Raw genomic sequence first — 11,726 nt, forward strand, 5'->3', positions numbered from 1 at the left:
AGTGTATCATTTATGTGTGACGCAAATTGCGCTGATGACGCACCAAGATGTTTTCTTGCTTCTAAAAAAACGGTCATCAGATCCCACACAGCTGATCGGGAGTTTCCAAAGCATTATTTAGCTGTCTGCTCGAATGTTCATGTTCGTGACGGGCGATGGCTTTGAATACGTTTTGTATATAGAATGTGAAAATATAAGTTCGTGTACATGTAATCACAAAAAATGTAATTAAAGTAAAACATAGTTTTTTTGTCATGCTGCAGCAAAACGGCCATTTTAATGCAGGCTTTGTTGGTCTTAATCCCCCCTAGGCCCTTCATAATTTGTTGACCCTTCATCTCCCTAGGGAGTACAAAGTTTTTAGGGAGTAGCGATGCATTATTACTACAGCTGTAAAAGTCAGCTGTTGTGAACTCAGTTGTAAACTTCGATTGTAAGCAATGTATGGATCGAAAGTATGTATCAATTGTTTTAAACAGCTGTAGTTTATTGTTGCATTCTTGTCGATGGTTCGACATATAACTCAATGGACCACATTTCCGCTGAAACCTCCGATACTCTTTTAATCAGAGCTTTGCTTCTGGTTTGGAAACACTATTGATTTCCTTCATACTTCATAGAGTGCTTACCAGGTATAAAATGTACTGGGATAACTCTTTACAGGACAGAAAGAAAATAAACTTGGACACTAAACATATATTTGTGTGTTATCCAGGACATAGTTGTGTGTGTTTATTCCTTCATTCCTTGATTCCGTACTTGTTCCTGTACTCTCCGCTAGGGTCGTACTTGCTGACCAGCTGTGTCCAGTAGGGCTTCTTGTTTCGCGCCAAAAACTCCATGACTCGGCGCGCTTGCTTGCGCTGCACCTCGCTGCACTTGGCGCAATCGGACTTGAGTGCATCAGGAAGTCGTTCTGTGGATATAATTGAGTTGGTTAAACAACAGAGTGTTTATTCTATAGTTAAACTTCCAAATTTATCTCAAAACTAACCTACTGTACTTTTATTTTTATTTTAGTTTGCAGTTTGGTGATTGGGTTTATGTTCTTCAGAGGACAGAGGACATCAGAATAAAGAGGGGTTTTTTTCATTCAATTTACAGCAAATTTTATTTTGGTTTTATGGTTAAGAAGAAATAAGATAACATAGTAGTCTATTCAACATTGCTAAGTGCAGCAAGGAGAATGGGATGAGGTTGGTTTAATGTCGTAAGTACAGTAAAACCTTTATTTATCAATAAATTTTTTGGACTGTGACCCTTTTGGGGGTGTATTTCAAAGTGGGCGTGAATGCTGTAGGTGAGCATGAATCGATTGACCTTTGGCCTTTATGCTTGTGGACATCCCGGAATCTGCAAGGTGTCCGGTAAGTACAAAATATTTAGGAAAAGATTTCATGGGTCGAAATAAAACAAAAATCAAGAATAACAATTTCCAAAACTGTCTCACTAGCGAGATATCCCCCAAATTTTTGTGTTTAAAATTTATACCAAACTATTCAAGATATATTTATGAAATTTAAATTTGGTATATAATTTTATCCGTAGTCCTAGGATACAGCCATTGACAACGGAGAGGGTGATCAGTGCAGATCTTTTATTGATTAAACACCAGCTGTTTCTTCAACCAGGATCATTTACTAATAAAATCCCAATAAAGAGCCAGCTGTGTCAAATTTCAAGCCATCTTATGACTAAAAGGCCTACCATAGATTAATCATTCTCCATTAAGATTTGCCATTCTGGTATCAGCTGAATGTTAGTTCCACCCGGTGTTTGTGCTTACAATTAGTTTATTATTGTTTCAGTTATTTAAAACCTCGTTTGACAGAACTAAACAATCGAATCATGAACAATAGCGCCACCTCAGATCAGATAGTACCCCCCTCAGATCAAGGGATGGCACCCCTTGTGGATCTGCGGGCACACCCTCTGGTTACATAATCAAAATGAAAAGTAAAGCAACAATTATAAAAATACTGAAATAATGGAAACAAGATTTCGTCGACACTGGCACACAGTTTCACCAACATAAATGTAAAGATAATTTATCAAAAAAATTACATCCTTCTTGCTCCGTCAAGCAAGCTTCTAAACACAAAGGATGATATAGTAAGAAACAATTGAGGCTAAACCGATAAAAAATACTACAACTACACAATTATTTTGATCTTGATCAGTACAATTAAAATTTCCTTTAGCACGTTTCTGTCCAACTTAATATTTTACAAAATGTTTATTGAGCGGAGCGAGCGAAGCTCTTATACTACACTCCTGCTTTTTTATTACAAATACTCCTCCTGAACGGCTGAAGCGATCTTCACGAAATTTAACACAGTCATAGTACCCAACCATGGGAAGGTATAAATCTGAAATGGTACAAATCGGACCATAGGAATATTCCCTACATGAATGCAAACTTTTAGAAATTTAACATGGGCCTTATGGGTTAATTGGTTGCCATGACATTATTTGCGAGTAAACAATAAAAAGTAAACAAGAGCCTCGACATATGTTAGTCAACAAATCTACCACATTATAAATACAGTACAAAAGAAAAAATCTGATGAATACTAAAGAGCATATTAGTTAATTGCATGTAATACGAAGTGATTAACAATCAGTCATATATTGAGTGATTAAAATCATGACGTTTATATTTAATTGTATAATCGTTCTGTTCTTTTTAACAACAATGAATAGTCAACTAATTAGGCCTAGGCCTATGTAGCGTGGAGAAGGAGAAGTTAAAACGAGGGCATTAAAAAACACTATAACATAATTATACCGACAAAAATCACACTGCCCTTGATTTGCAAGTAAATTTGTAAAAAAATGTACCTGTAGCTAAAAATACAAAATAATTTTACGAAATGAAATCACAACCACTTGGTTTACAGATAAGGTTTACAACTAAATGGTGTAACTTAGACAATAAAATCCCAAAGGATTAACACTAATATTGCTGTGTGCACTTCGAAAAGAATTAATCATTAATTAAATTAGGACTATATGCTCCTCTGTCAAATTCATGAGAAGATGTAACAACGTCGTTTTAAACCAAATATGCCTACTGGTAGGCCTATTGTCTACCACCTCGCTTTACTCTGCGATACTAACTTACAAAATAGTTTTAAACATTGCCATGTAGTAGTCTAAAGTTAGGTTGGAAAAAATATATAGGTTCCAGCTACTAGGAATAATAAGGTTTCAAGTTAAGCAAACTGCTTATTTTGATGTCATTATAAATGTTATGTAACGTACCGGTAAACCAATTCCTAAAGTTTTCACTTATTCTTTGTAGTCTACATTATAGTCGTATTGATAAATTGTATTGCACCAAAGGGAAATTTTGAAAGTGGTTGACAATATATTTCTTACTTTTAACTGCTGAAATAAAACTAGACCTAATTATATTATCGATTAGCCTATCTCAATTATTCGCTGTTAGGAAATTATTACAAACAAAAAGTTAATGTATTTATATAAAAAATGCATTCTTATCACAAAATTAAATTATAAATGTCTCAGATAAAAAAACTGATTAGTGAAATTAAGAGAAAATCATATTTTAACCAAATCAGAAGCAAAACTTTAAGGCCGCCGAGGAGATTCGAACCTGGGATCTCAAATAATGCACGTTATTGCCTTTTAATAATTCAGGTATCGCATAGGTTTACCATGATTCATTTGCAGGATATAGAAATTATTGAGCAGAGCGTAGCGAAGCTCTTATCATTGACTTTATAACTTCTCTTATACTACACTCCTACTTTTGATTAATAGCATTGAGCATAATTTACTACAAAATGAATAACCATAAGGGTTGCCAGAATTAGGCTAATGCACCATATTGCGTTTGGATACTGTAAATAACTTTTACAGTATTTTATGTGAGCAAGACGTGCCATTAATGTAGACTTTGAATATGTACTGCAATTCCTATTTGCAGTGTACAAATAGGAATTCCATTAAGGTGAACCAAATATAACACTCATAGTTTCGATACTGCAATTACACAATTCGTTGACATGAACCCGACGCATAATTGACTTTAAATACTGCACATAGACATCCCATATAAGTGAAGCAGAAGTAGGCCTAAGCCTACCATTGACTTCGGATACTGCAATTCGGCATTTTATTTAAGTGAACGAAATAAATGGACCATGATTTAGGATACTGCAAGTAGACTATTCATTTACATGTACCATTGAGTTTGGATACTACAAGTAAACAATCCGTCTACGTGAACCGGACGTACAATTGACTTTAGAATCCTTAAATTGGCATTACATTTATGCGAACCAAATGTATCATTGGCATTGGTTACTGAAAGTAGACATTTAACTTATGAGAACCAGATGAAACATAGAATATGGTTCCTGCAAGTAGACAATTCATTCACTTAATCCTGACTTATGATTGACTTTGGATACCTACTGCAATTAGGCATTCTATTTAAAATGCGAACCAAATATATCATTGACATTGAATTAATATGCTGGCTCCGCTCAATATTGCAAGCAGAAAACTGCATTGTACACCTAGTAAAAACCTGTAATGGTCCCTCTTGATCCGATAACTAAACCAATCACTTTAATATTTTGTAAGTTGTATTTTTCATTAAAATATGGGAAAACGCTTCAGATATTACAATAAGATGTCAAGTCTAGTCCTAGTCTTTTACTGTACTCTCAGGATCAAACGAACAACTTATTTCTGACTCCTACATCTTACATCGGCGCTCCTCTTCGCAGTCGTGGAGACCGGAGAGTTGTCAATTTCTTGGAGGGGGTGTGTTGTATTGTATTTATGTGTGAGTTTGTATGGGTGCATGAACGAGGTCCTGATGCCAGCCATACAAGCACGAACGAGGTCTCACCACACAAACGAGGTCTCGCACTCGGGACCTCGGTTGTATCTGGCATGATTTTCGTTAAATATGGACCTAAAATATGTATATTTCGATGTTTTTTTCCAAATCGGGGAGGGACCTCAATAGTGACAATTTGACTACAGAGTGTGTCGGAGTGCTTGTGGTAGTTCAGAGTGCGCCGTCCAGATCGCTCTGAAACTCGCGCAAGCACTCATTTTACAGCTACGCTAATGAATGTCATTACCGAGGTCCTGCGACCGTGCACGGCGAGACTAGCGACTCTGCTGCGATAGAGGCATATCCGTCCGTCATATAAGTTATTATTCCTATGTTAACTGGTTTATCTTCTTTTTTATGAATATAATGCGGCTTCATTGGCGACGAATATTGCAAATGACAAAGCAATGCTGCATTTCCAAAAAGCAAATACAGTAAATTGTTAGGCTACGTAATCCGTTAATAGTGACATTTACATGCATTGTTGTTAATCAACGTATCTTAGGGGGAATGAGGATATCTAGTTCAAATGGAACACGAACTTCATAACACCTTTATGGCACGTTATGAAGTACTTTTTGGGCATAACCGCCACTTGGTGTACATCCCCAAAATGGTGGATTTCGGGGGAAACTCAAAAATTTTAAATTATAAGCCCCATCGAGTGACCCCTAATTTTGAAGGTCCTGGTAAAAGAAAACTAACAACGCAAAGTAGAGGTTTCTATCTCAATACAGGAATCAGAAAAAACTTAAATAAAACATACTGAAATAACTGAAATAACAATTTTATATTCAATTGGCTGCCATATTTTACTGTGTTTAGATAGAGACCTCTAATTTGCGTTTTTAGTTTTATTTTATTATGACCTTCAAAATGGTCACTCGATGTGGCTTAACATTTAAAAATTTTGAGTTTCCCCTAAAATCCCCCATTTTGGGTTTGGGAACCAAGCGGCTATTAGGCTTAAAAAGTACTTCATAACATGCCAAAAAGTTGTGTAGAGTTTAGTTTTCCCATTGTGAGCCGTTACAAACTTTACAGGGGGTCTCCAGACTTGGAAAGCTGTAAGTTAAATTTAATTTTTTGATAATTTGAATTGGCTGTAATTTTTTACTGGATTAAATAGAGACATTTAATTTGCGTTGTTCGTTTTCTTTTACCAGGACCTTCAAAATGAGGGGTCACTCGATGGGTCTTTGTATTTGAATTTTTTTAGTTTCCCCCTCAATCCCCCATTTTGGGGATGTACACCAAGTGGTGGTTGTGCCCAAAAAGTACTTCATAACATGCCATAAAGGTGTGCCGAGTTTAGTTTTTCTAGTATGGGCCGTTAAAAAAAATAACAGGGGGTCTCCACACTTTTTACTAACCCTGTTATATAGGGTCTATTGCATTCACTCCAAGATCATTCACTCCAAAAATTATTTTTACAATTTATTTTCCTGTTCGTTCACTCCAATGTTCATTCGATCCAAAGGGTACAGTCAGTTCCAGAAGTAGACGGGCCTGTGCAAAATACAAATTTTAAAGTGTACTGTACATTGGATCGAATGCACATTGGAGTGAACGAGCAGTATTATTGAAATATGCAATCATAGTAAACTGTTGCATTCACTCCAAGATCGTTCGCTCCAAAAGTGATGGATGTTGCGTTCCCCAATCTGCAGGCTCGCGGCGCATTTACTGTCTGATAGTGGAATCAGACTGACGTATATAAAAATGAAACGAATCTTGACCGAAGAAAAAATCATCAGCGGTACGTTCAAAGGATATATAATCTTAATCCAATCCAAAGAATACCGATGATTTAATCTGAACCACCCTTGGAATTTAAGTGACTACAATTTCCTTTGGTTCTTGTTTTTTAAATTACGATTAATAAGGCACAATGGCATCTCTGAGTATCACAGGTTTAATTTTAGGAAATGTATGATTTTCACACAAAGTACAAATAATAACACATTTAATTATTGTCAATTGGTATCCCTATTGTTGTTATTTATCATAGTAAAAAGATTATCATTTAAATTACTGTAATAGTAGTTAAGTGCAGCAACGCGCGCTGGGTAACTGCTACTACAGTTTTAATATTAACAACTATTTTAGAATAAGATAGTGTAACATAACCATATACTCATAATGTAAACAACTCTTTTCTTTACACTATTAAGGCCTCTGGGGCATTAGCTCATTTCTCTTTTGTTGGCTCATCTACAAACCAACCTTTCTTTGGAGATACAAAAACCAAGTTACTACACCCAACCGTTCTCTCAAATTAGTTGAGACAAGGAAAACTAGTTTCCAATTAGATTAGGAAAATACATATGATATTGTATGATGGCAATATCTATATTCTTGGAAATATAGATGCTATATATTTGCATTACAAAACTACGCAATTATTTATGGTAAGTAATGCACAATGTGCTACTGGAAAATAGGTCGACAATGAATGGTGCACTTATCTTTACTAGCACTAATTTTGAGATTATGGCCTTAGTTTGTAAATGCACAATGTTAAAATAGGCTCAAAATAAAGTTATAAAAAGTTCTCATAACTGTAGAATTGATCAATATTTTCAAAAACGGATTGCAACATCGTATTAAGGGTAGGTAAGGATGTTGTTTGGAACGGTGGGTCACAACCCTACCTTTTCATTTGATAAAATAACTTTGTATCCAATATGGCGGATCCGAGATGGCGACCAAAAATTTTAACCCAGTCAAAATGAAGTACTTACTACTCTACAATGATCTGACGTGGTCCGGAGTTGATATCTTTAGAAATGTAGAAAAAGTTGGGGGGAACTCATTTAAAACTCGCCCTGTATAAAACCAGGGATAACGCTACCTATAATAATTAAGACTTTTGTTACGTTATAGAATGTGGATTATTTTACTGTGAAACTTTTCAAATTTGTGTATTTTTAACGTTTAACATGAAATAACCACAGTGACTAAAGGCCTAATTAACGATTGAAGATTAAATGAAAAACTTCTGCTTTGTTTTTAATTCAAAACATATGTTCTAGATTTATTCATCACTTTCTTTATTTTAAATTTAAGACTAGGTGAACCCGTGCGAATTCGCACGAATAATAAATTAGGATATTATATCAACGTCGTTAGAAGTTGCGTCGTTGTATCGGCGTTGGTCTTGAGCTCGATCGTAGGCTATATGCAATATGCATGCTAAGGTCTTTTTGCATAGGAGTATTTTGCAGGACGGAGCTCATCATGCTGAAAACTTGTGCGTATGGATTAATATTAACCAAATTTTGAGTCAAAATGTGCATGAGTTCAGTGCTGAAAGAGCCATTAGCTTTGTTTAGCATTCTTTCTTGAACAGTGGTTTCGACGTCCGTAGATATAAACTTGGGCATATGTGGGATGCTCCCCTTCTGACAGTTGAAAGGTGCCAATTGATTGATAAATTGAATAGGTTCGTACAGGAAATTGTTAATTAAGTAAGTACTATAACAAGTTCCAATTGGAGGAAAATAATATTTTTTGGAGATTTAAACAGGTACTGTCTGTTGCTCGCAAAAAATTAAGAATCAGCCGATGATTAAGCCAAATTTGATAGAATTTCAATCGCACCTTTAACAGGAATACCACCACATAAACTTACACTAGTTATAATTTTTTTTATGTTGATCAGAAAAAATTTAGGGTTAAGCTCGGTCAATAGGATGCTTTTTTACTTTGCCCTAATGTGTTTAAGCCTTAACAAAAGGAGTATACACTTAAATATTAACTGGGTAGGGATACACACCTTTATTTGCCTTTTCATATTTGACGAAGACAATTTCCAAAATTCCAGTCAGGGAAGTCTTTTTTATCACCATTAACAACAAGACCAAAGCTACCTAAATAAACCAGCATATTAATTCACAAACAATCATATGTTTGCTGCCTTTAGTAGAGTTAAAACGGTTAAACCTAAGTAGTGATTCGATTGATTTAATGAAAAAAAAAAACATCAACAAAGGCAAACAAAGACAAACAACTCTTGTTTACACAAAAGATATGGCGTACATCGATATCTATTATGACACATAGATAATATATTTCTTAGTTTGTTTAAATATTAGAATAATTTTTTCATATTATTATCTTTTTAGGGACTTATGTCCCTATACAAGCCACTAGTTAATATTATATTACACAACGCGTGCCGGGTAACTACTAGTCTTATATATGTATAATAGGAGGGTCTTTATCTTTTTACGATGTTTACAACTGATCAGCTTTACAAGTATGTGTGTATAACAGTGTGTGTGTGTGTGTGTGTGTGAGTGTGTGTGTTTTATTTATTTTAGAGGTGTGTTACATTGTTGTGGTCTTTGTAGAATTCCTTTAAATTGTAGTATGGCCTGTTCAGGAGGTATTTTATTAAGGCTAGTGATGATTTTTTTTGTTTCGTTCATCGATTTTATGTTTTAAGGAAGAGAGCCATAGAGAGTTTTTCCCTATAACCTTTGACTATTAATACAACTACTTTGACTATTAATAACTCTCTTCCTCAAAACATAAAATCGATAAACGAAACTAAAAAAATCATCACTAGCCTTTACGTAAAGTTTGGGCGACGCCCCCAAATACTTACTCTTGAGCTCCTTTCCCTCCGCCGTGCACGGTCCTCTGTCCAGGGCGCAGTCCACATACCTCCGCAGGATCCGCTCGTTCCTGAGGACCGCTTCCACGTCGATCCCGTCAAACCTGGTGGTGTAGGAGTCGCCCTTGGCAATGTCCAGGGATGCCAACCCTATCAACAACAGTGCTACCACTACCAACCCTGGAGAAATCATGTTGCCAACTGTATGGGGAACTGTCATTGACAATGAATTTGCAGAGGTTTTATTATACAGGATGTTCGTGAGCTGGAGACGAAATGTAGGACCTGCGTCAATATGAAGAGTTTCCCCTGAAGGTTTCCTAGGAAGATGGTAGCTGCATGGGAATTGACTGTTTGGCCTAGAGCTTTTATAAGCACGTTTTGATTAAAAGGTGAGTAACCTTTAGGCTTTTGGCTGGTAAATGTTGAGTAGGCATTTGTGTATGTCATGTCCTACTATTCATTGGTAAGTCTATATCATATAAAAACCCTTAGTAGATTTCCCATCCTTATTGATCAGCTGAAGACAATTGTATTTTTGTTCTGTTCGGTGCACTAGAGGTCGTGTTTTGTTTACAAATTATTATTTCTTGTTATTTCAGTCATTTAAAACCTCGTTTAATCAAACGATCTAATCATAAACAATAAATCATCCCCTAGTCATAAAAATAAACAGTTAAGCACAAATAATCATTAAATCAACCCTAAAATAAACCAAATTTCGTCGACGCACTACCGTAGCAATTAGTGTCACCGGACATGAACTAGATACGAAAAGATTTAAACTAGATTCAAAATTTACAACGGGATTATAAGTCTACTTGTGTTGGTTAGTCTAAGTCTGTAAATTTACAGCAAAATAGAGAACTAGTTTTCCATCGTCTATTAGTTGAGAGGATAGAGAAATTAACAAGGCTCAACAATTAAGAGTACTGAAATGTTTGGAAAAGCTGTTTATCTTTTAATAATTGTTGCCCATTTTCTTTGTAAAAATCTTGAGGTTCAACAAATAGAGTTATTCAGAACAATCAGAGAGGGAGGGAGAGAGAAATATTTCGAGAAAAACACTAAAATTAATTAATAGACAAATTGATCACAACAATTTCTTTCTATTCCAACAATAAGACAAAAACAACAATAACCATAACCACCTGTTAATTTGTAAATCCAAACACCCGTGGCCCTATGACACCTCATCCCCATTACGCGGTCTTGCTAGTTCGCGAAGTCAATAAAGTTTTGTCCAGCCCTACACATTCACACCAAATTACATCGAAATCGGACCAAAACTACTCGAGCAAAGCACACGTATCAAAAGATTGAACGAATTGTGTTTTCAATTATCAATTATCAATCATTAAGATGGGGACGCCTCTTAGGTGTGTATTTCAACCCAAATATGAGTGAAGAATGGTGTGAGATGATCTGTGTTGTGTAGCTTTGTTTTTAACATATGGAGATGAAAATGAACAAGTAAATCGGTCCCGGGTTAGGTCTTACCCTGGTCTTGCCACCGCCACCTGCAGTAGTTGCTTCTCTAGGGGGAAATTCACTAATATTCAACCCAATGCCTACCCATTTTCATAACGTACTCATTCTCAAGTGAGTGAAGTTCGTATCTATCTTTTTACTCTCATTGAGGAAATAATGCCGCGTTTAAACAGCTTAAACCTTTTGAAACTGAGTGTCCAAATCTTTATTTTTTACTAACTCTTAGTCAAAATGATTCCACACAATAAGTAATCAGTGAAGTACCACGGTACTACACTACTAGTTTAGTGATACACGATTGATATTTCAAAATAAGTTTCAGTTCGTAAGTTAAAGCATTGACTACAGTGTTATATAGTCAATGGTTAAAGCCATAAACTCAAAGCCCGAGCAACAAGCGAACAAGCCGTAATACAACGCAAACTGTAGCTGGGTTCATGTTAGATTTGTCGTCGACCTTGTGGCAGAGCCCGGATAGCTCAGTCGGTAGAGCATTAGGCTTTTAACCTAAGGGTCCAGGGTTCAAGTCCCTGTTCGGGCGAAACTTTTTGATAGCAGTTGAGGGCGGTCAGTTTTAACAAGCTTACGGTCATTAAATTTTCATAACTATCCGCGAGATATTTTCAAGTCTTTTTTACAGATATAACACCTAGTAAGTGCTAATAATTTTAAAACTTCTCTCCCAACATTGTAAAAGTCTAAAATAATTGTAGTAAACATTACTGCCATTTAGGAATT

The 11,726-nt window shown here is 35.7% G+C and overlaps 1 protein-coding gene and 1 non-coding gene across 2 annotated transcripts; one reads left to right on the forward strand and one right to left on the reverse strand.

Moving 5' to 3' along the window:
* Positions 1–692: 692 nt before the first annotated feature.
* Positions 693–9,703, reverse strand: LOC128996173 (ejaculatory bulb-specific protein 3-like). Its single transcript, XM_054421310.1, has 2 exons — positions 9,489–9,703; positions 693–916 (listed from the first exon to the last, which is right to left on the reverse strand). The coding sequence occupies exons 1-2, from the start codon at positions 9,688–9,690 to the stop codon at positions 741–743; spliced, it is 378 nt and encodes a 125-aa protein (XP_054277285.1). The 5' UTR covers positions 9,691–9,703; the 3' UTR covers positions 693–740.
* A 1,753-nt stretch (positions 9,704–11,456) lies between these two features.
* Positions 11,457–11,529, forward strand: Trnak-uuu (transfer RNA lysine (anticodon UUU)). The gene has a single exon. It is a non-coding gene; the product is annotated as a tRNA-Lys (tRNA).
* Positions 11,530–11,726: the final 197 nt, after the last annotated feature.

This window comes from Macrosteles quadrilineatus, unplaced genomic scaffold (genome assembly GCF_028750875.1).
Source record: "Macrosteles quadrilineatus isolate MER2022 unplaced genomic scaffold, UCM_ALF_1.0 Scaffold_6__1_contigs__length_79288215, whole genome shotgun sequence".
Lineage (NCBI taxonomy): Eukaryota > Metazoa > Arthropoda > Insecta > Hemiptera > Cicadellidae > Macrosteles > Macrosteles quadrilineatus.